This window comes from Anticarsia gemmatalis, chromosome 23 (assembly GCF_050436995.1).
Source record: "Anticarsia gemmatalis isolate Benzon Research Colony breed Stoneville strain chromosome 23, ilAntGemm2 primary, whole genome shotgun sequence".
In the NCBI taxonomy this organism is placed as follows: domain Eukaryota; kingdom Metazoa; phylum Arthropoda; class Insecta; order Lepidoptera; family Erebidae; genus Anticarsia; species Anticarsia gemmatalis.
In genome coordinates, this window is record NC_134767.1 from 5549157 (window position 1) to 5574837 (window position 25681).

Below are 25681 nucleotides of genomic sequence, written 5' to 3' on the forward strand. Positions count from 1 at the left end.
ATTAATAAGGTAATAAATAAATACGCAAAATATAACGTTTGTTTAAATTTATTGAGTTCTGAACATCTCAATATACACATAATGTTTAATTACATTAAATAAATTAAACAAATTCTCTTACACAAGCAATAAATAGCTGGAATTAAAAGTATTTAATATTAACAATCCGTGTTTTTAAGTATATAAAATATACAACTTTGTTATAACGGCCGTTGAAAGGGGCACACACAGCCTGATTTCCTTTCATTCAGAGAAAACTGACCGAGTTAGTCATAAGGAATAGAATCATTCTTTTAATATTCCAAACAAAGGCTTGTTCAAAAGCTGTTTTTAAAAGAATCAAATTTATTTTCCTTTAAAATCATTTGACAGTGTGCAGTGTGACAGTTTTTTGAAATTCAAATACAATTTTGTAATTTATTTAAGTCGAACTCGATCGAATTTGAATTCTTGAGAGTTGGCCAGTTCATTGTTCTCCGAGTTTCATTATTGTCAGTTGCCGAGTGTCTGGCAGTTTTTATTTCAAAGATCAATATAGTAAAGACTTGAGACACAAGCTTAAAAGCCTTTGAAGGCCTTTTGAAGGGCGGAAGGAGTTGGTTTTGATTCTTAAGTAAAAAAGATCTTGGAGAATATGTTTGACGGAGTTGGGTCATTTCAACTGTATTCAAATTTAACCTTTTCTTGCTTTTCGCTCACAATTTAGTAATCCGATGAAGAAGCTGATAATGTCAATTTTCTTAACAGTTCTGGTGTCGTGGGTATCTATGGACAAAGATAGTAAAGTAATGTATGTTCATACTGAAAGAATCAATCGAAATGTCAATTGCGTTACATCCTTTGAATATGTCATTAAAATATCAACCCAGTTACAGTAGACTAAATGACATAATTGTTTGTCATCAGGTGCCCCAATGACGAAACCTTTTGTGTCAGATCCATATTTTGCAAATAAAGTAAGTCTTGCAATCATAAAATCGATGTTAATTTTTGCAATAAGATTGTGTTGTTTATAATTTTGTTTGAGCTATCTCTAGCTACCAGATAAATAATACGACTATAACTATAGTAGTTCAATTTTGATTCATGTTTTGACAACCTATCTTGAGTTAATTTATACCTTAATTAGAGCATGATAATGTTCAGATTTTCAACTACTAGGCTTATTTTCATTCTTCATTTACCATACTCGTATATCTTACAATATACTTAATCATTTATTTCCTTACTTCTCATATAATAGAGAGCCGTTTTCAACGCATTTAAACTCTTATATCGTATTTTTTTCTCTTGCTTTTATCCCATTGATTGTCAAAACATAAAATCAATTTGTACTACATTTTAAAGATAGTGAATAAATCGTAATATACAGTGAAAGTGCTTACACAATGGAAGGATTTAACGTTTAACAATTTGTTTTAGCGAGACGATCAGTCCGATTGCCAGTACGGATATTATGATCCATTGATGGTAATGGAACGTTTTCATCGAACGCTACAATCAACCGTCAGTTTAGGGAACGCCTTGTATAGTAAAAATAACGAAGAAATTTCACAAGTGACTGCACTATCGCATATAGAAACGTACGTGCACGTATACGTCAGACGTACCGGTATACGGTGTTTGTATTAGAAATTAACAAACATTAATTTTGTTAATTTTATCAATTGGAAGGAACCGATTTCCTAATCATCGCCTAATAAGCAGCTTAAGAAGTCATTTTTACTATACAGGGCTATACAAAAATAGAATAATAAAATAACATATTCTACATTCGACTCCAAATTACATACAGATGACAATTTAAATACCAATTAAATTCAAACATTTAGTGAAAACTTGACGAAACATTTTGAGAAAGTATATTTTTTTCCATAACACAACAATCCTGGTCCCATTTTGTTTTTGTGTTAGGGCTCACTATACCTTTTTCACTAGCATTTTATTTAAAAAATGGGCATTACGAACAGTTAGTGTTCTTTTCAAAATCTTGCTAAAAAGTCTCGAAATTATTTAGGATTAGGATTACATTTTTTAATGCAATTGCGACATTGCATAAACGAGAGACTTTATTATACATACAGTGATGACGCATTCCTTATACAGAGTCATACTATTCGTCAAATTTTCACCAAATTATTTTCTAATTCATTCTAATCTTAGCGAATGACGGTGTACTGCCTTTACTTCGGATACTACCCTAAAATAAGCTTAATTTACAATATTACAAGTGCTTTTTTTATTATATCACATTTTTTCGAATTTCAGGCTTTTGGCGAGTTAAGGAAGATAGTAAAAATAATATAATTTGAAAGATGAGTTTTAAATCATGTAAGCAGAGTTACTTGTTAAGATTTTATTGTCACGTAATATTCAATTGAAATGTGTGGGTAGTTAAGAAAAACATATCAGTTTTGAGTATCATGTTCAAGGCAAAAAAAATATTTTTTACTGATTATAAAAATAACGAATCCATAAAAGCGTAATAATATTAAACGCCGCATACACTCCGAATAGTGTTTTGTTCTTTTCATTCAGAATACCTTCTCACTTGTACTCCATACTTATGCCTTGATTACACGTACCGAGCAAACGGTCGAGACAGTAAAATGTTTCTCAGCCGAGACAGTTGACAGTTTTGAAATCAGCAAAGTCAGTTCAGTTCTATTTAGACTACACTACTATTCGGACATGACGTACGTGTGATCAAGGCATTAACCCGCGTGGTGTAGGCATAGATTATTAGTAAGACAGATAATGCACTTATATGATATAAAACTCGTCTTTTAAGGGCCTTTATATATTTCAATCGCAAGAATAATACACGTGTTTGTTTAACATATTCCTTTGCAGCATAATGTATGAGTTTATCTACTTATACAATACTGGGTTTTGTTTGTGAGTTGCTCTATTTATTACTGATACCCTACATGGACCGCATACAGTGTGCTTTTTAAATTGGGTAGTATATTTAAATCTGAAATTATAGCAGACACAAAGTTCTATTGTAATAGAAAATTTTTTATATTTTATTATATTTCCCTCATCGAAAATACGTAACTGGGATAGAACCCCAACCTATTACATTCGTAGACCGCCACTGTAACTAAGGCGTTAGCGCTAATTTAAGGACCTTATTAATAGAGTAGATTAGCGTCAAAGCGCGATTTTAAATACATATTTCAGTATGTCACATGGAATCATAAGACCGTTCTTCGCAATTGATACTAGTTTCTAAATAAGTTGTTGACTAATATACTGGATAACTTTTATATCAAAATCAAAATGTTATAACTAGATTTCAGATTTCCACATACAACCCAATTAAAACAGCCACCACACAACCCATTAGCGTTTCTAAACTCACAAACAAAACTCAGCAACCTACAATAACAATGATATTATACCTCTTGAACCAAGACCATGACTTCAGGCTTCAAATAAACGTCTTTGTTCGGACTGTTATGTATTTGTTCAGCGACAGAGGAATGCCAAGCGAAAGTGAGCACTGTTGCCGGTACCAGTCTCAAGTCAATAAGGGTCTTATTTGCGTCTTCTTCTATGATCAACTTGTGACCTGTTGGCGTGTTGAGGACGAATGGAAGGTCGTGTTCTAAGTTCTCTTGAACGAACTCGTGGATTTCGTTGTAGCGTTCGTACACTGAGAATGTACCCTGTGAAATGAAAATATTGTTAAGTTAACAATATTTAGTTAGTGATAACTTAGTTTTTTGTTAGTGTCTCCTAAAAATCTACTGCTACTGCGGCGCATTGGTAGAGTAAGCGAGTGCCACGTCGAGGTTTCGGGTTCGAATCCCTGATCCGGCAAAACATTTTTATATATTTTTTCTGGTGAGATATGCTTTGTGGATTCTTTGGAGTTAGAAAGTTAAGGCTGTAGACCTCCGTGCCTGGGAGAACACGTTAAGGTTAATGTCCTTAGCCTGAGCTATGCTGTGCACACATTTAGCTATTGAAAATAAACTCCTCTAGAAGCGGCTGGTTTCAACTGAAACTGCCCTTTGTAGCCGATATAGAGCTAGGAAGAACTCAAACAAATAGTAAATTAAGAAATCAAGTTAAAATGTTACCTGTAACAAAATGCCATCTGGAAAGCGTACCCTGATGATGGCGAACTTATATTTGCGCATTTCCCTTATTTCGTCTTTTTCTCTCATTGCCTTTGTACGCAGCATTTGACTTCTCTCTATAGCTTCCGCTCTGTAAGGAAATATTATTATATTATATACTACTAGCTGACCCGCGCAACTTCGCTTGCGTCACATAAAAGAGAATGCGACATATTTGTAACATTTCTCGTTGCTACTCCGCTTCTATTGGTCGTAGCGTGATGATATATAGCCTATAGCGTTCCTCAATAAATAGGCTATCCTACACTGAAAGAATTTTTCAAATCGGATCAGTAGTTCCTGAAATTAGCGCGTTCAAACAAACAATCAATCAAACAAACAAACAAACTCTTCAGCTTTATAATATTAGTATAGATTAGGCTAGATTTATCAGTTCGAAATAATTATTGTCAAGAAATTGGAACTATAGTAGGGTCGCTGAATTATTACCGATTTGACACATGACAAATTGACAATACTAGTGAAGTGACTGAACCAGTAACCCTAATATCATTTTGGATCACTTTGTTTTTAAATACTGCCTCCGTGGCGCAGTGGTTTAGGTCACCACGCCGATACCACTGCATCGGGAGGTCGTGGGTTCGATTCCCACACGAAGCAATTATTTGTGCGATCCACAAATAATTGTTTCGGGTCTGGTTGTGCTTTGTGTCCGTAGTTTGTATGTTTGTAAAAGTCCACGCGACACAAGAGCAATTCTTAGTGCGGGAGTTGTCTTTTTTAATCAAAAAAAAAATATATATTCTAGTATAGAGTGTAATTAAATAAAAACAAAACCAATAATAGTTAAAGACACAAGTTCTTCATTAGGTGGAGTATCCTTGATGAAATAAAATAAATATCCATATTCCTTATTCCTATATTCCATCAATATTCCTTGAAATAAAAATCATACCTATTCCAATGAATTCGGACCGAATACTATTAAGCACATCACTATGAAAACAAGACGCACGAATCCGCACCATGTAACTTTATACAAGCGCACCAAAGAACAAAAAATAAATGTTTTCATATTATTTACAAACTATTTTAAGTTTTGAAACAGTGGTCATTGGAAAATTACTTAATTCTGATATTTTGACGTAAAGTTTTATATTAATGAGGTATTCTAAATCATTCCGCAAATGTGACGCTCGTGCAAGGTTATATCGATGAATTACTCAGCGGCCGTACTATAAAGTATCATTATCTGCGGGACTTTGGAGTGTTTATAAATAAGGATTGTACTGTTTGTAAGGCTCGTTCCAAGTGGCGCTTTCTGATCTCTGCCTAACCGCATGGGAAGAAGACGTGATTTTATGTTTGTATGTTTATAAATATAAACATTCAAACTACTTAACCTATAATTTTTCTCAAACATTCGTTCTACAAGATATTCAAACGTACAAAAGCTGTTACTCATTGTATAGTTAATCAGCTTCCTAGCTCTTACCGTAACTGCTGTTCTCTCTTAATTTCCTCAGGCGACAGTGCGTAGAAAGACGGCGGCAGTTGCACTTTGTTAGCGGCTTGCGATGGCAGTAACACTTGCAGGTTTCTATCCAATTCTAACTGTATCGGCTCTGCTGTTCGTAAACCGTCGATTAGGGTCTGTGAAAATGTTATAAATTATAATAAGTTTTTAAAATAACTGTGTTAATAGGGTATAAAATGGAAACGTGTATTGTTCTAAAAGTATTTTTTTTCGTTTTTACATACATTTTAGTATACTAGTCTCTGCTTACTCCCAAGGTAAAGGGGCGTGGTTGTTTGTGTTAATTCACTCATTATAAACCTCTATATTAACAAGTTTCTACAACGGACGTATTCTATATCTATAGGGAGCGTATATTCGTAATAATGCTAATGTATACGTGCGTATACGCACGTGAGCCAGTAAACTAAGTTATACAAGTTAGTACATTAGTTTAAACTGCACAAACTTATAAATACAGAAGAGCTAATTTTTTCCAAAACAAACGCCTTAATACTAAACTCACCGTCAAACTCTCCACAGAAGGCACGTTATCAGCGTGGAACACAAGGAATTCTTCCTCAACTCCCTCCGCGTTGGTTAACTTCTCTTGTACAAAGCCCGCCGCTTGGAGCAACTCCATCGCGCCCTCTAACGGCTGCACACGTTCCCTGAATGCTCTGAAATTATGAAAATAATGTGAATTACTGGTGTTCTCAAAAACATTACCCGCTAGTGTTTGTAACTAGGTATCAACTGCACTTGGTGTTGGGCTCTAGGCCTAGCCCCCCCCTGGCGGATTTTCATGTCCTGCCCGGGGTGGGGGTGTCCGTTGAGTACTGTTCTCGGCGGACCCAAACCGCAAGCCTGGCCCAACTCCTTGGGTCAGGATCGGGGGTCGCTTGTCGGAGGTTGGGGAGACAGCGGTCGCGAGGAAGAAAACCTCTATAAAAAATCACCCTAACCGTAAGGTTGCCCGTGCCGAGACGGTGCGTGGCCGGCAGGTGATTCGGTCGTTAGCGGGTGTTAGGATTAAGTTAGCTTTTAAGGTTTTATAGGGACCAACCCTAATTACAAAAAAGGAATAGTTATGGAGCACGCACTTTGTAATATTGTGGTACCCCAGGTCGGTACCGGCAGCGCCGCTGCCGGAGAATCCGACCCCGCCGTTCCGGCGGGCAGAGCCCCCTCGTACTCTGGGGAGGGGCAACAAATGCGTTCCGACGACCGGCTGAAAAGTGCGGTCGTCGATGGGCCATCCTGCGCCTCGGGAGGTCCTGGGTTGGGAGAGGCAGAAGGAGAGAGGAGAGAGGTCGAGAGTCTAATTTCACCGGGCACTGGAGACGGGGCTACTTTGGAAGCCCCTGATACTCATAACACCAGTAATACAAGAAAGGAAGGCCTTCCCGGCATGGATGGATGTGGGACACTCCTTCCATCAAATAAGAGTGACAAGATCAGGGAGGTAGGAGAGCCAAAGTCGACGAGCAAATACTGGCGCAGTGGGTCGGTGGGGGATCTTAGCCTCGACGGATCATGCTCAGACATCGCTGAGGCTACCTCAGGCCACGTGGATGACAACCGACGGAGATCTCTTAGAAAACGTCCGGTCGTTGTTCTGGACGACTTCGTGGCCCCGATAACAGAATCGAAGGAGCATCCGACTAAGAGTCGCAAAGTGCGGAAGGGTCGCACACCATCAACACGTGTCCCTTCAGCTACGAGAGAAGATCAAAACATGGAGGAAACCTCTATAGTAGAAGTGGAGTCCGTAATGAGCGACTCAGCCAGTTCCACTGTTGGGGACACATCGGCGCCAACAGAGGATTTACCGGCGACTGACTTGGCTCAAAGAATATACGAGAGACTAGATGACGTGACTATTATGGCGGACCAGTCTCTTAGCGTGAAAGGTACTTTTAAAAAACGGTTGAAGGAGGCAGCCAAAGCCATAAAAATTTCTACCTCAGAGCTATCTCGGCGATCCTCTAATCACGAAACAATGAAATTAACTTCCGTGAACCATCGCCTCACTGCAGAGATTACCGTCTTGCGGCAGGAGGTAGCAGCGCTGAGGGAGCTGGTCGAGGCGTTGTCGGAATCACAACGAGTCCAGGGTGTGTCTTCAGAGCGGGCATGTCAACCCTCAACCACCAACTCTGTGATTGACCGCGCCATCAGCGACCTTAGGCTTATGATTGATGCTAGGTTTGGAGCAATAGAGGCCCGGCTTCCTGCGGAACCCCGGATCCGCCCACCCCTAGCTGCAGATAAAAGGACGGATGCGGCGCCAGTATTGGCAACTAAACCAGCGGCCCAACAAGACCCAACGTCGGTGTCCAAGGATAAAGAGGAAGGACAGAAGAAGAAGAAGAAAAAGAAAAAGAAGAATAAGAAAGGAAACATCGCAGGCGCATCTGGAACTGGATCGTCACGCCATCCGGTCACTGCTCCTGCTGTTCCGCCATCGCTACCATCAGTTCCTCCACCCCTCACAGGCGAGTGGAGCACTGTCGCGAGAAAAAAGAAGGAAGTGGGAAAGAAAGGTGCGCCTGCGGCTCATGTCACAAAGCCAACAGCGCCCAAGAAGGCCACACTGCGGCCCCCAAATTCCGCTGTGATCATTTTAACGCTGACTCCGGAGGCCGTGGCTCGGGGGACCACATATGCCTCCATTATTGAAAAGGCAAAACAGAACATCGTGTTAGGCGACCACGGCATCTCCGGAGGGTGCCAAATTCGCGCGGCGGCTACCGGTGCGCGAAAGTTAGAAGTGGCGGGGGAGAACTGCAACGACAAGGCAGACTCCCTCGCTACAAGCCTCAGACAAGTCCTCGCAGGGGACGCTATCGTCTCCAGGCCCTTTAAAACCGCTGAAATGCGTATCTACGGCCTGGACGACTCAACTACGCCTGGGGAAGTCGCGATAGCGGTAGCGCGCGCCGGTGGATGCCTCGCGGAAATCGTGAAAGTCAGCGAGGTCCGTCGCAACCCTTGGGGTCTCGGCTCGACTTGGATTAGGTGCCCGCTGACGGCAGCTAAAAAGATAGCTGAATCCGGCAAGCTTCTTGTCGGCTGGGTCTCGGCACGTGTCACAATTGCTGAGCCCCGCCCTCTTCGTTGTTTCCGCTGCTTTAGCACCGGCCACGCTCAGGCCATGTGTCAGGCCGACAAGGACCGTAGCAACAGCTGCTACCGCTGCGGGCTCACGGGCCACAAGATAGCGGAATGCACAGCCGATCGTCCTCGCTGTCTGCTATGTGCGGAAGCGAAGAAACCAGCAGATCATCGACTTGGGGGTCCCGCTTGTAAGGCCCCGAAATCAAAAGGTGGGAAGGTTCCGAAAGTGACGGCTGGTGTAAGAGCACCCCAATCCAACATCAACCAGAGCGGGATAGCTAACGAGGAAGTAGCAATGTCTATCGACCAACAATAATGGCCACCAAAATCTTGCAGGCGAACATCAACCACTGCGCCGCGGCCCAGGATCTCCTAATACAAACTATGGCACAATGGCTGATAGACATAGCAGTCGTTGCAGAGCCATACAACATCCTACCACGCGACGACTGGGTCGGGGACACTGACAACTTGATGGCCATAGTGAGGCATACAGCATCCAGCTCCCCCCCTTTCACCAGAGTGGCTAAGAGCAAGGGCTGCGTGGCGGCGTTCACGGGAACAATGGTCATTATCGCCTGCTACCACTCACCTAACAGTAATCTAGCCGATTTTCAGGAGTTTCTGGCTGAGGTTGGCAGACTGATTCGTTGGGCTCACCCCGCCGCAGTACTAGTGGCGGGGGACTTTAATGCAAAGTCGGTGATGTGGGGATCTCCGGCTACAAGCTCCCGAGGAAAGGCCTTGGAGGACTGGGCCGTCTCGTCTGGTCTTGTTATTTTAAATAGGGGCACGACCCATACGTGCGTGCGGCACAACGGCGGATCTATTGTTGATATCACCTTGGCCGGTGCCGCTCTTGCGCGCCGTATTCAGGCCTGGGAAGTGCTGGAGAGGGTCGAGACGTTGTCCGACCACCGGTACATCCGCTACGAAATCCTCCCCTCTCCAGTTACCCCGAACAGGCCGGGTCGTGTCCCGCGAGGCGACGGACCAAGATGGGTGTTAGGAAGGCTTGATTGCGACTTATTGGTCGAAGCCGCGTTGGTGGAGTCTTGGTCTCCAGTACCAGAGGGTCAGACGGACGTGGAACTAGAGGCTGAACAGCTTGGTTGCAGCATATCGCGGATCTGCGACGCGGCAATGCCCCGGGCCCAAAACCGCCTCCCCAAACGTCAGGTGTATTGGTGGTCGCCGGAATTAGCCCAACTACGTACTGCTTGCGAGAGGGCGCGCCACCGATACACCAGGAGTCGACGTCGTCGTCCCAACGAGACTCGCGAGGCGGAACTTTATGCCGCATACAAGGCTGCCCGGAAAGCTCTCTCGGTGGCCATCAGAGAGGCCAAGCGTAGAGCATGGAAAGAATTGCTAGAGACCCTAGATCGCGATCCCTGGGGGCGGCCGTATAGGCTGGTGCGGGCGAAACTTCGCCCCTGGGCACCCCCAGTGACACAGAGTATGGATCCGGCGCTCCTGCAGCAGGTGGTTGCAACCCTTTTCCCACACCGAGAGGAGTTCTCTCCACCATCAATGATGACAAGTTCGGAGGGCCAGACTTTTAGCCAGGTCATCGCGGAGATTGAAGAGGTGGTCATTCCCGAAATAACTCCGGCCGAGCTCAACCGGGCGGTTGCTAGGCTCCGTGGCCGTAACACCGCCCCGGGACCCGATGGAGTGCCCGGTCGCGCATGGACACTCGCCATACCTAATGCGCTTGAGCCGAGAGTGATACGGTTGTTTTCGGCATGCCTTTCAAACGGAACTTTCCCCCGGCGATGGAGAACGGGTAAACTTACTCTCATAAAGAAGGAGGGCCGTCTGATTGAGTCTCCGTCGGCGTACCGCCCTATCGTCCTGCTCGACGAGGTGGGCAAACTCTTTGAGCGTCTATTGGCAGCCCGCCTCGTCGAACATATGGAGGAGCACGGCCCGGACCTGAGCCCCAACCAGTTTGGTTTTCGCCGAGGGCGATCTACGATAGACGCAATCACGCGAGTGAGGGCCCTGACGGAGGATGCTGTCGCAGGGCGGGGAGTGGTCGTCGCGGTGTCTCTCGACATCGCCAACGCATTTAACACCCTCCCCTGGAGCTGCATAACAGCTGCGCTCCAGTTCCACCGCGTGCCGCAGTACCTTAGGCGAGTCATTGCATCATATCTGTCAGACAGATCAGTAATCTACCCGGCGAGAGATGAATGGTGCGAAAGGCCAATGTCGTGCGGTGTTCCACAGGGGTCAGTTCTCGGTCCGACCCTGTGGAACATCGGCTACGACTGGGTTTTGAGGGGCTCACTAATACCTGGGGTTGACCTCACGTGTTACGCGGACGACACATTAGTAACCGCCCGCGGCAGTACGTACCGTGAGGCGATACATATCGCGACGGCTGGCGTCGCCGACGTGGTCCACCGCATCCGACGTCTAGGATTGGTTGTGGCTCTCGAGAAATGTGAAGCTCTCTTTTTCCACGGGCCTCGTAATGCACCGCCGGCAGAAGCGCACGAAATCGTCGTAGGCGGGGTGGCGATAGGTATCGGTCGAACGATGAAATACTTAGGAATCGTCCTTGACAGTCGTTGGAGCTTCCGGGAGCACTTCCGTCGCCTCGCGCCCCGTCTTGTAGGGGCCGCTGGGGCTCTGGGTCGCTTGCTCCCGAACCTGGGAGGTCCGTCAGACGTTTGTCGTCACCTTTTCACCGGCGTCGTTCGTTCCATGGCGCTCTATGGCGCCCCGATATGGGTGGATGCCCTCAAGCGCGAAAACACCGCAGTTCTGCGTAGGCCGCAACGCGTTTTAGCCATTAGAGCTATAAGAGGATATTCCACCGTATCCTTCGAGGCGGCGTGTGTGTTGGCAGGGACTCCCCCGTGGGACCTTGAAGCCCGTGTCTTGGCGGATGTATACCGCCAGACTTCAGAGGCTCGGACACGGGGGACCGGTCCGGACCCGGAGGCTGTCGCGCAGTGGAGGCGCGAATCACGCCAAGATATCCTCCGGACTTGGGCCGAGCGGTTGGAGCACCCCAGCGCTAGTGCTCTTCTAATTAGCGCCATCCAACCGGTCCTCGAGGAGTGGTTGCACAGGCGTCATGGAACGGTGACCTACCGACTGACGCAAACTCTGACGGGCCACGGCTGCTTCGGCCGATACCTATTTGTAGTCGCAAGGAGAGAGCCTTCCCCAGCATGCCACCATTGCGGGCATACCGAAGATACGGCCGCCCACACATTGGCTGAGTGCCCGGCTTGGGCGACAGAGCGTGGAGCACTGATCGCCGCGATAGGGCTCGATTTGTCGTTGCCGGCCGTAATTCGTTCTATGCTCGGCAGCGACGAAGCCTGGAGCGCGATGCTCGCCTTCAGCGAAACTGTAATCGCGCAAAAAGAGGATGCGGAGAAAGTCCGGGAGCAAGACCCGAATGCACACCCGATGCGTCAACGCCGCGTCGGACGGAGGAGAGCGGCGCATGACCGCCGCCCACCCTAAATTGGGTCTCTGACAGTGGACTGGGCGTCCGCTGTCAACTTGGGGCGAGACTCCAAGAAAGGTCGATGGCCGTAGTGTCCGGTCTATCGAACCAGCTGGTCTAGAAAGGGCCCCCGTGGAAGGGGCAACCGCGTGGCGTGCGACTTGCGGTTCTAAGCGCAAGCAGTTATCCCGTCGCACGCCACATACGCGGATCAGGCAGGCACTCGTGGGGTTTTAGTGGGTATGACCGCCCTTCTGGCGGGAGAGTCCCACATAACCCTGGGCTCCACCCAGGGACCAGGGTATGCGCAACGCATTTCCCCACGAAAAAAAAAAAAAAAAAAAAAAAAAAAAAAAAAAGGCCTAGCCCCCCCCCCCGCTCATTTCGAAGCAATAAAGTCCCGGAAAAAGTAGTTTATAAAAAAAACAAAAAGTAATCAATGTTATAGAGAGTGTTGTATGTGTGTTTTTGTAAAGAAAATAAACATTGTTCTTACCTATTACTCATTCTAATTTTCTGATATTTTTCCTCTTCAGGATATGTGATTATGTTCTCAAGATACTTGCAGAGCGTCTCCACACAAGTGTCGATCTGAAAAGAAACCAAACTTCAATGTTGTTTACGTATTGTGTAATTTACTACCGGGCACCTTGGGAAAATAAATATTTCACAAAAAAACAATCCTACACGAAAAGACTTCCTCAGGAATAATTCTATCTATTGGTGAAAACCGCATTAAAATCGATTTGGTAAATTTTGAGTTCGTTGCGAGCAGACAAACAGATACGCAAGGGACTGTACTTCTATAATGTGTAGCGAAAATTATGATACTGGGAAGGAAAAAGCTATCTAATTAAAAACTCACATACCTTTTCCCTATTGCTGTTACAAGACTGTATCATGAGACAGGCAGTGAGTCCTCTCTCCTGTTCCAACTGTTCGTACAAGAAAGTCTTGATGTTTCTCTTCCATTCGTCTCGGGGGAGGATGTCGTTGCTGATTAGTGGACATCTGTAAACAAAAACAGTATTTATTTCATAAATATAATAATAATGAGCTTGTTTATTAGTGGTCAGTCAGCTGATAATAGAATATCTGAAGATTTTGAATTTATTGAATATCTCTTAAATTGTATTATAGGGAAATAAATCAAAATAACTAGGAATATAAGAGAGACACAGAACGAGAGAAAACGGGGTAGGACGAGACAGAGAAAGAGAGAGACAGGGAACACAATTGGAGCGAGCAAGGAGACCGAGGGAAAGGGAAAGAGTGGAGTAAAGGGAAAAAGGTTTTTATCCCCACATGCGACAGCAGGGTCGAGGGGACGCTACGTAATGGATAAGATGTTAAAAGCACCTATGTATTTACATTGCCTGAAATATTTTTCAATATCTCGGTACTATTGAATTTAGTTCTTATTTTATTACCCTCTCATAAAACAACAGGAAAATCTGTACTACAATGGTGTTTGTCGGTCTGCCAATAGAAACTTATCCTACTATTGTTGACCAACTGTGATCCCAAGGGATCTAGTACTGTTTTGAACTAACAATGGCTTGTTTATCAAGGTGTATTGAAAATCACACAAAGGATAACGGAGATCAACCTTGTTGTACTATGATTGTGTTTAATCAACAAAATAATACTAGAGAGGATTATGCAGAGGTGTATCAATGTAAATACAAACACATATGAAACAAGCCTTGGATTGTTATAGGGGGAATAGATTTGGCTACAACAAAATATGTGCTTAAATCTTTCCAGGCTGGGTTGCTACTGAATTAAATCAAATCATTATGCTTACATACATGCATAATATAACGCCTTTTTCCTATAGGGGTAGGCAGTGACCACAGAACGCCATTTGGAAATAGCTTTATATTTATTATTGGGGCAAAATATATTCACACTTATGATAGCTATTACAATTACTACATGATACATCTATGAACTATCACTATTTCAAATAGTGGGTTACTCTTTCCAACTAAGATTTGCCACTAGATAAATGCAAGAACTTAGCTATGGAAGGACTACAACTTAAAACAAAGAATAGCATAGGTAATCAATTCCTTAGAAAGTATTTTGAAGTAAAACAATGTTATGTACACTATTTCATCATCATCATCTAAGGTTTTGTAACTTTATTTATTATTCAAAAAGAACACTGTACTATTTAGCAATAAGTAATACGTGGAAACGTTGTGGGTTGTACATTCATTTATATTGTATTTAACTGTGCATACTGTATAACATTTAATGTACAATTGTTTGTTTCCCAAATAAAATAAAATTATATGACTTAGCAAAGCTACTAAAACATGGTACAATTATTTTACAGTAGGCTAACCAATGTAGAGTAGAATAAATTAAAATAAAGTTGCTGAATTGGTATAGTGATGACTCATAGTTCATTTTATAAATTCAATTTTGAAGGTGACCTTGAAACTGTTTTAGTAGAGAAACATATTATTAGGGAACAATAGAAACTTTATAATTTCTACAAGGTCAAAATTGTTGCCGTAGTCAACACCAGGCATTTACTAAAAAAAAATTGTATGTCACAAATTAATAGTGTTCCACACTAAAAATCATACTTTGGATGTGTGTTAGTTATATTCTAATGTACATGAAACCTAAAAAAAGAAATATTTTATATTTTTTATATATGCTAAGACTACATATACTAAATTTTATAGAACTCTAGTCAGGTTTAACTCACTTGAAATAAACCCCAGAAGCAGCAAAATTCTTGGGTAAGTCCATCTCAATCTCCTTTCTTTCTTCAGTTGTTGATGATTTAGAAGCACTTGCAGTTTCATTGGCTTTCTCATTCTCCAACTCTTTTTTTACTTGTGCCTGTAAAAAGATACAGATTAGTAGATATTGTCATCAAAAAGTTATGAGTATACAGAACTTAATTACTCTAAAAATACACAGGGTTAGGACATTGAATACTTTGAGGGTGGATCTAAGGCAAGAGCCTTTTTGCCCAAATAACTTATGAATACCAGACTCACAATATAATATTATAAAAAAATATGATAAGAAGAGGAACGGGTCTTGTTTCACCTGTGTGTCCTAACTTAGTATCAATTCTAGATCTACCCTACTGAATTATTTAACACTGGAAAGCATTGCAAACAGCCTAACCAACACAAAAGTAAGGTATTTTGATTAAGTATCAATAAAAATATGTACTAAAACATAACCTAGTTATTTCCAATACATAAATCTTTATCTTCACAAAACAATGACTTTTTATCAAACATTTTATCATTGTAACTTCGTGTTTGTTATTGTTCTCAAAGTATATAAAATCAATTTCTTGAACCACAAATTTTCTATTAGATTTAAGTGAACAATGTATCAACTAACCATTAAAAGTTGTACTCAATTAAATTACTAATGCATGATAAAAACCACATATCAATTTAATAATTAATTAGTCCTAAACATGTTTGGTTTAATGACAGACTGCATCATAGCCCTATAGATTACATTTCTTTAGACAACTTGTATATCATTTTTATCACTTTGGCAACACAATTTGCAGCAAGACAAAGGGGAAGGCAATTGATTAAATTAAGATTTGAAAAAGCATAAGTCTGTTATGTCTTAATACAATTTCAGAATATTATAATTTAAGTCTTTTCTTCCAATATTGGTGAAATGAATCAAACACCAGCATTATTTGAACACTAATATAAAGCCATTATTGTCCAATGACAAAAGATAACAGCTATACAGAATGAATACATTATTAATTACCTGTATAGCTGCAAGAGATGTATTAAACGCAGGATTCTCTCTTCTCTGCGACAACCTAGAGAGAGCTGCTTCAGCTGCAACCTTACTCTCTTCCGATAACCCCATCCTTTTAATCGGAGCATCTTTCCTTGACTGATTAGAGCTCTGACTACTGAGTGTAGATTCACTCAGTTTATGCCCTGGCCCTGCTAGCTTGAACTTAGCGTCTACTTTCTTCTTTTGAAAGAATTTCTTAATCCGGTCTGTCATCTTGTTTTACAATTTTAAATCCTTGGTGTATGTTCTTTAGGTAGTTTTAGCTTTGACACTGATTCCTTGAGTTGTTCGATTGTAGCCGATGTTGCTGTAAAAGGAAATGTTTTATGTAGGTATACGATTTAATATGAGGATGATGATTAAGGAAATGGTAAAAGTCGATACTCTACAGTGGGTGTTGATGGTTTAGATAATAGATAGAATGATGCAAAAAATATTGCACCATGAATTATTTAGTTGCATACAACTTCAGGCTTCCACTTGATGACAAATGAGGTACTAATGGATTGTTTTGTTATTTTTTTTATGGTAAACAATCAAAATTAATTTAGGTATTTAATACCTACTTATTAATTATAAAGAGGTCAGTGAACTTTACAATTATCGATATCACTATGTGAATATAGAAATATTTTATTCCACTAAGAACCACTGTAGATTCAAATTCTAACAAGCTTGCAATATTGCAATGACAAGTGTCACAACTGCACTAAACTCTTTTGTACCTGTCCACGTTACGTAAACAGTAGAATACACAGCGAATAACATAAACAAGCTAAGTCAATGACTCACCTGGCTTCATAAACCTTTCAGATATGCGTTTACCATACACACGCCACGAAATAAAAATCAATAACAAAGTAAACAACAAAATGAGGCTAAACGTCTTCAGAAGAAGAAATTGAAACTCATTGAAGTACAAAACCTCTGCCAATTCTTCGTAGAACGATAACTCCGAGAAATTAACAATAGATTTCGGGAAATTCTCAATCGGCAGCGATGATACGCACGAATCGAAAAAATCTCTCGCGAAAGACAAAGTATCCCCGATCTGAAGATACAGAGCCTCGTAAAGGGTGGAATTAAAAACAGCGTTGTCAAATAACGACATTACACATAAAATTAGATAATTTAAACCAAAATAATTTGAAAAATCAAATAGATCATACTGAAATCTGTGAACTATACGAACCGCGTGTCACTTTACGTTTTGACATGTAAGCAGTCAGTGTTGCTCACATAAATATTTATAAAAACTGTACAAAAAGTTTTATGTAAATACTTGAATACTGAAATCAGTTAAATTCGCAGTTTAGATCCTATCCTAACGAAAAGTAAACGACTAATCTAATTTTTACTGAAACCATCCAAAGTCATCAACTTGTCAAAACATAGTTTTAAAATGAAATAGCCGACGTCATGAGATAGTTCAAACAAGACAACTCATAAAAAACAATATAGCTACCTATGAGTTATTTATTTAAGAAGCTACATTCTAGTTGGATATATATTACTATAACTAGGATATACTAGTAGCTATGTAAGTTACCTACGTCACATTACGATAGCAACGACGACATGTAGCACTATGATGATTGTTGCGTGTGTAATATGATCTATCAATTAGGTACGATGTTAGAAAATAATATGCATGGCAATTAATTACTCTTACGCAACTTACTTGTTACTAGGTTGATGATATTATCACTAGCTTGCATTCTATATGCGCTAGCTTTCGGGGTTCAAATTCTATTTACTAAACTTCTTACAAGAAGGCGCAGCAGTAAAAATAACTGTTAATGCATTAAACAATAAACGACATTAAGTAATGTCTTTGAGTTAAGTAGTAGAAGACTGGAAGACATACATAATGATGTCACAAGCAGAAAAAAAATGTATCAAAGATTTTCATACAAAATAGAACTTATTTACATCGACGTGCATAATAATATGTGTATTTGAAAATACGGGTGTTCTATGTATCGATAAAAGATGAATGACCTATTGATAAGACAGTGTTGTTGCCAAGGAGATTTGATGTTCGACCTTCGACGCAGTCAAGGGCATACCCTTTAATGATTAAGTGACAATCGAAATGTATTTACTTTAAGCACCTACAGGTAAACAGTTTTTATGATGGGATAACGATGGCCTGTTCATTTTATAGGTACCTACATAAAGACTATGAATAATAATTTTGAGCTGCGTTAAACAGCAACAACTACTTATACCGATAACTTATAAGACATACGGTTCACTCATATTTGAAATTCTGAAAGTATAAATAATGCCAGCCGCGAACCGCGCATATAAGTCTCTAAACTAAGTTGTTGGACTATAGGTAACTAGGAGTTAAAGACATTATTTATCTAATTTAATGTTTTTTTAGGCTCTGGTCGCGGTGCCCTCATTTTTAGGATTCTTAGCATGTGGATGTTAGAAAACGACTTCGGGGCCTCGGTTATTTCTGAATCTTTTAGTGCGATTCTCTACAATTGGAACCATCGAGTATCGAGAGTTTGATATTTAAAATGTACTGCCAAAATAGTTAGCTCGATATCCGCTAGAGGCGCTGATCGCATTTTCATACATTTTTCGAAAGCTAGCCGGTTATGGATACTCGACAGTAGTAGAGAATCGGGCTACTGAACAGTCAAAGTAGTAACAACCATCATGCTACATCCAGAACATAATCATTTGTGTTCTAGAAAAATATTTTCGGAGCTTTATATGACCAGTTGGTCTCTATCTGTCAGCAAGAATTTCCACTTAAAATGAGATAAAAAATAATCTTGGGGTTAGGTTCAAGTACTGTCCTATCAATACGCAATGATGGTGTAAAATATTTTAAGATTAGTGGGAGCCAATGATAGCTATCTTTGAAGCACTTAGATACCAATTTGTTGTGACGTGGAGATGTCATTTGAAATGTTTGTTTTATGTTCCTGATTAAGATATAATCTTATTTGTCCGTTAAAAGATTAGGTATAGGAATAAAATTTTATTTTAGGGGGCCTATGTATTGCCTCTGCAAAACAGCTTATGCTTGTTATGACGATTCAAGTTATGGCTTGTGCTATTCTTCTGTTAAAAATACCTAGCTTCTAGAAGGGTAGTCATAGTATTACTGGAGTTGTGGGACTGTAATAAGAAGACCCCAACTCATAAAATATTTATAATGCCAGTGAAGTAGTTGATCACTCCGAACTCCGAAGTCGCTATTGTCTTGACGTATAGTAACACGAATGATGAAGAAGGGACATGATTAGAATAGTTATAGGTAAATGATCGCTAAGTGACCATCTGTCTTTAGCGCTGGGCACAACTTAGCTTATTTAATCTTATTGATCGCGTATATTATCGCTTTGGTATCTGTACCAGTGAAACAAAGACATCCGTCTGTCTGTAACGTACAATTTTACAGCCCTATGGCAGAATCGATAATGATGAAATTTGGCGTGGATAAAGTTGGAAATCCGAGATCAAAAATACCCTTTATTCAAAAATTAAACCCTTAGCTTAATTAGGGGACTAAAGTTTGTACGCGGGCGGAGCCCTTCATGTCAGGTATGTACATATATGACATGTTTGTAGTGACAAGCAACTTTCGTCGGGGGCATTCTTAATCAGGAAACTAACACAATCTACAGCAATCTACATATATTTCTAAGATTATTTAGATTATTGTTGACACCAGGTAGATGTCATGATCAAGATAAATCGACGAGATGACAAGATTCTCGTTATCTTAACAAATAAACTGCGAATAAACGGAGATACGTTTCAGTTGATTCTCGCGCTAAATATTAATATGTTGTTACTGAATTAAGTTGTGTAGTGTAACAAGTTTTGTAAGGATTTCTAGGTAAGTTTTATCGTTGTATGAATATTTTATGCTAGTTTTGTAGAAGAAAAATTCAATACAGTTTTTAGAAACAGACTAGGATTTGTTGTGTTATTTCTGTGAAAAAAAAACGAATGTTTAAAAAACTGCGGAGTAAGTAGTTCTAATTATTGTTTAATGATGTAAGACAGCATCATTCTATTTGGACCTATATTTTCCTGATATTCCATAACACTGTCGAAATCGCGCAATAGAATTTAAGTACTTTTTCCTGATGTCACAGAAGGCACTTCTGAACTGTGGCTGAATTTAGTGTGACAACCAAATTTTTTCTATCATCTTAACTTCCTAAATACCTACTCTAAATAATGAAGTCTGCACCCTAACCGCTAACGTTACACTTTTCATTCAACAATTTCCCTAAACCATAAACAGCTAAAGCTCCAAGAGAAAGTTAAACAACCCAAACACAATCCAGTAAACAAGTAGTCAATCTAACTAAATATTGATCATCATAAAACGGTCTATTTCCACCAACAACAAACAAACGACCAAAAATAATTCTAATTAAGACAGAGTTTGTCAACTGCAGTTTTATAGTTTCTCTCGAAAGCTGTTAAAGAAATTAAACTGCCGTTGAAATAGCGAGAATGAGAATATCATGGGATAATTTGACGTCATTAATTGCGTCATTAATTAGTTTTTATGGCGTTTCTGATTGTTTACTACAATATAATCCTTATCGTGTTGCTTTAAGGAGTTAATGACTGTTTTGGTTGCTACATTTCCTGTTTTGTCCTTTCTTTATAGTGTCTATTGTTTTTAATATCGTACTAAAGTATAATAATACCGTATCTGGTGTTCTAGCGGTAATGTTGGACTTCTAATCATGACGTCTCGGGTTCATTTCACGGGTTAGCAACTATCTTATTTACTGGAATAATCCTTATACTTTCCATGCATTTAGTGTCTTACTTTAGGCTCGCTCTATTAAGTAAAAGTAGAATTAAATGTAAAATAGCGAAACCTGGGGATAACGCCTCCAGACAAAGAACAGCTTCTCTATATAACACATGAGCAAAAATACAATTAGACAGGTGTAACACATGACTGAGCGACGTCTTTTAGCAAAAAGTAAAATCTTATTCGATAATCCTTTCAACCAAAACGATAATGTCAAATACTACCAAGAATCTTTAAGTCTAGGAATCAAAAGGACAATCCTTTTCCTACGCCCAAATAAACAAGTCTGTTTTCAGGAGCCCTATACAGTTTCCCGGTCAGTTAGACAAATGTCCTTTGACTGAATGCCTAACAGATTGTGAGCGTTTGACCTTTAGGGTTCGAATTAGTGCCCCACGTGTTCACACGCGTGATAAACTACCTCTTATCTGCTCTTTGTCTTCATTTAGTTGTGTATAGGGATGTTACCGAAGTGAATTACACCTTCAGAAAACTCGCATTTCGTTAAAATATCTTATTGAAATGGGACGTGGGAAATTTCATTTAGAAAGGTACCTATAACACGTTAACCCTTGATTCAAGTTGATATGCAACAAATTTGACAACTTGAATAACAATACGTTAAACAATTTCAAAAGCCACCGCCTTGGAAATCATATTATGATTATTACTGTGGCAAATTTCTGCTTTTTAGCCACTAAGCTCATCGTTTTTACAACTGGTTCGAAAATAATCATAATTGAACCCAGATAAGTTTGATGTGCAAAATCAATCGCAATTTCCGAATAGAGGCCACGTCACAACCCTAGTAGTAGATGTACCCATATTTCTCTTTTTCTCGGGAATTTCCCCTCATAATTCGTTTTGGGACTTGCTTTGATGGAAAAATGCGGTTGCGTATTTTGTTTATGGGAGATACAGGAAGGTTGATCTGATTTTTGTTTGTCAATTTGAGGTTCCTGGTATTGGTTTGTTTGTTTTATAAATGAACATTTTCAATATACTGTCAATAAAGTGTATGAGGAACTTGATGAAAGTTTGAGCAGTAATTCTTGGTTTATAAGAAAATAAGTGTATTATAGACTCACAAGTACAAGACGTATTCTTTTTCTAATCCGAACCATCTTATCCACTGTCAAATCTGGTTGAAAAATACAACATCTGTACCTATATGAGATCTCCTAAGCCTTCATTGTTAAATCTTTTTACCGATTGCAGTTTCGCTGGCAGTCACAATTTCTAGAATAAACTTTTCGCTGTTATATCGTGACGAGAAATCTTAAAGTTAATCCACATAAAAATAATACTAAACACGTCTGAACGTCACATTTTAAGGTGTGTTCATCCATTTATCGAATGTTATCGTAGCCATAAACGGTTTGCATATTATGGCACTGTAAAAAGCTAGGGTTGATCGCGATAACCTACGTTGTAGGTGAACATTATATGCGTTGAACTAGGGGTAGGCAGTAGGCAGGGTAGGTAGGTATCGTAGATAGTAGTTTAATGTGCGAAGATATGGTCGACGGTAATGTGGTGTTAGTTTACGACTTGTGGGAGGATTTTGGGGGTTTAAAAGAGAATATGAGGTGTAAAGTAAGTTGGTTATGTGACTACAAAATGTTTGATGAGAGTTAAATAGTTGTCATAATAAATGAGATTGAGCTTCTGGGAAAAGACTGTTTTTTTTGTTGTTGTTGGGTTTGATTAGTGGAAATGATGGATTGGGTTGAAAAATGTAGCTTTCAAGTTAGAATTACAAATTAGGTATGTCGACAATTTAAAACACAAAACCTTTGTAGCTTTTATGTCATAATATCTTAAAATGTACTTTATAAAGTTTAATGTATTTTTAAATACATAAATTGGTTACTTAAAGGTAGAGAATTCATAATAACTCTCGAAAAATAAAGTCCAAAGCATAAACCTAATTCCATTCCAAACACGTTGGGAACTCAATAATATACAGGCTTAGTAGAGTTGAGGAGAGAATGCAATGATTGCGTAATCTAACTTAAACTAACTTGCAAGCCTTAATGTGAGTCCACGCTAAAGGAGGCGAGCACGAACGGAGCTTGGGCCAAGCACACATTTCTTTTAGAAGCGTGCTGGTTTGTAACTCAGGCCTAAGTCAGGCCACCCTATACGAATTTGTGCTTGGCTTGTGTTCCTCTTGAGCGTGGAGCCACCTTATAAGTTCTTCGAATAGAGTCCAGTCTTTTTTGTTTATGGCACTTTTTTATTAATCTAGCGGCCCGCGGTGACTTCGCCTTAATTAAAAAGGTATTTTACAGTACCATTTCACATTATTTCCGCATAAATCCTCTTGAATAACTCTATTCACAAACCGCATCAAAATCCGTTGCGTTGTTTTAAAGATCTAAGCATACATAAGGACAGACAGCGCAAAGCGCCTTTTTATACACTTGGTGGTTCTGTGTATGAGTGACCATCATACTATGCATTGATACATTCCGAATTTCTTCGTGTTTCGGAAGTCACGTTAATTTGTGGGTACCGACTGTCTCTTCCAAAGATCTCTGACAGTCTTTACCAGTAGTCAGAAGCTTGAAAGTCTGACAACTTATTTCTTATAACTTAATTCAGGTAACTGAGTTGTAAAGTACAGGCTTATGAGGAGAAAATCTGTTCTTGTTGTCACTTTTATAAACTACTCTTGAATAGAGTACTCCACGTGGTAAAAGGCCACGTGAAGGAAGTGTTAGCCTGTTGAAACCGATTCACACGGTAATTGTGACCGGTGCATGTCTATCATAGTGTTTCTACATACTCGTAGCAATAACAATTGACACAGTCATGCGAGGTTTAATCTTCCGCTTATTTTCTTATTATTAAGATTATCATCATTTACTTATGTTTTGATAGTGTATCAAAGAATCTCTGTGGCGCAGTGGTTTAGGTCGCCACGCCGATACTACTGCATCGAGAGGTCGTGGGTTCGATTCCCAGACGGAACAATTATTTGTGGGTTGTGTCAGGTCTGGTTGTACTTTGGGTCCGTTGTTTGTATGTTTGTAAAAGAGCCGCGACACAAGAAAACAAAATCAGATTTTTAATAGTACTTTTGATCAGTTGAAACTTTGAGATATGTTTTTTAGTGGTTGTTTTCGGAAGACATAGAAAGGACTTTATTATTAGTGCAAATTTGGTAGTCGATAATATATAAAAATAAAGAATATAGCATATATAGCGATAGATGTCCCCGTTACAGGCATACGCCTAGACTCTTTTAATGATGTTTTTCTCCAATGAACATTCTAGATTATGCTTTATATAATCCGCAAAGCGGGTTCTCTTTGATCTCAGTAAATTATTATTAGTAGTAACGATAAATTAATAGCAACACGCTATATGGAAAACATTGATCAACTAGTAACCTCTAGATCAAATCTTTTAATTAAAAGCATGTAAATTAAAACAGCATCGTTCTAGTGACATAATCAATATAGTGCCTGCCTAATATTATAGTCGATATGATTATCAAAATCACGAGAGTATTTGTAACATCAGTATGACGTCATATACATACATACTTACTACAGTAGCCCATGCGGTGACTTATTATTATTCATTTCTTTATATCAAATGCTCGGTACTCTATGGCTAATTACGTTTCCATAAAAATAATCTATAGCTTTTCGCATCGTATTAATAGTTTAGGAGATAATAAACTTAAATATCGATGAATCTTGAAACCGACAAGCAGGTACCTGAAATACAGAAACATGTAAACAACTAAATGAAGTATATACTACGTAACGAGAAGCGTGTCCCATTTACATTCCCATACAGGTAAAGACAGAAAATATACATGCAAGCATATGTTTTGTAGCCAGTACATACATCGTGTGTTGCTGACGGTACATTCTCGTTACGCGTACCTCCAACTGATTGAGTAGGCGGCGCACTGTCTAAGTGCACAATAAAATTATTAGCGCGCGTCGCGTAATTGTAACGAGATGTTGTTACCGCATTTATGTTTTATTTATTAAATACGGCATTATTATTCCAGTTTATTATGAACAAACGTAGGCTCAAGGCTGTGTCCTACCAAAACCTTTAGGGCATAGGTTTCCAAACTTATATAGACTACTGCCCCTTTACAAGCACAAAAAAATCTAGCACCCTTCTTAAAATCTTAGTAGCTTTATGTTTTTTTGGCGGTATCCCCCCTTTGGGAATCGATACTTACGGTATAAAAAAGAGTACATATTTCCCTTGGCCGCAATATAACGCATAAAAGACTAGACCGATTTTGGTAACCTAGTTTTTGTTGTATTTGTTAATGTTAAAAGGTTATTCTGATAGAAAAAGATAGGAATACTGAACAGAAAATTTGAAATTTGAAGTAGACAACAACCTTATGTATATAAAATAGTCGTAATTTTGTATGAATGTTTTTTGATTACTCTGTCCTAAAATTATCTTACTCTGTTCACGATGGGAAGAACATCGTTAAGAAGAATCATCATTAAAACCAAAATGTTAATAGAGCTCTTAGAAAACATACTATGAATCACAGATGATAGTCGCTTGTCAATATTAATAAATCGTTCTCAGAGTCGTCGGGTCCAATTGAAACCCTTTGCCTTGAATCTATGAGCTGTCAAGGCAAAACCTAGAGATTAAACATCGACTGTTTGATCCTTCCTTTGATTGGATTAATTCTGCAATTATTTGAGCCTGATCTTTGATAATCTTATCATAAGTTAATACAAAAGTCATTTTATTTGTTTTGTAGAGATAGGTAAATATATGACAATCACGTTTTCTATTAGGCTGCCTTCTTGAATCAAAATTTGTGGTTTTTATTGGCAATTATCAAGTCATACCAATGGTGGCCT

At 39.8% G+C, this 25681-nt stretch overlaps 2 protein-coding genes across 4 annotated transcripts in view; one reads left to right on the forward strand and one right to left on the reverse strand.

Annotated features, from left to right (window-relative positions):
* Positions 1-32: 32 nt before the first annotated feature.
* Gint3 (GDI interacting protein 3) lies at positions 33-16943 on the reverse strand. 3 transcript variants are annotated; one of them, XM_076130206.1, is made up of 10 exons: positions 16802-16943; positions 15974-16316; positions 14925-15061; positions 13069-13210; positions 12696-12790; positions 6134-6287; positions 5587-5744; positions 4092-4221; positions 3408-3674; positions 33-765 (listed from the first exon to the last, which is right to left on the reverse strand). In XM_076130206.1, exons 2-10 carry the CDS (start codon positions 16220-16222, stop codon positions 703-705), a joined length of 1395 nt encoding a protein of 464 aa, XP_075986321.1. In that variant the 5' UTR covers positions 16223-16316; positions 16802-16943; the 3' UTR covers positions 33-702. The 3 variants fall into 3 exon arrangements, with proteins under 3 accessions (XP_075986321.1, XP_075986322.1, XP_075986324.1); XM_076130207.1 differs by lacking the exon at positions 16802-16943 and adding an exon at positions 16576-16716; XM_076130209.1 differs by lacking the exons at positions 15974-16316; positions 16802-16943 and adding an exon at positions 15581-15685.
* Positions 16944-19826: 2883 nt separating this feature from the next.
* Positions 19827-25681, forward strand: part of LOC142983100 (uncharacterized) — a 105868-nt gene continuing 100013 nt past the window's right edge. Inside the window, exon 1 of the mRNA XM_076129935.1 lies at positions 19827-19874. The gene's annotated coding sequence lies outside the window, so the exon portion shown is untranslated. The remainder of the gene's footprint in view (positions 19875-25681) is intronic.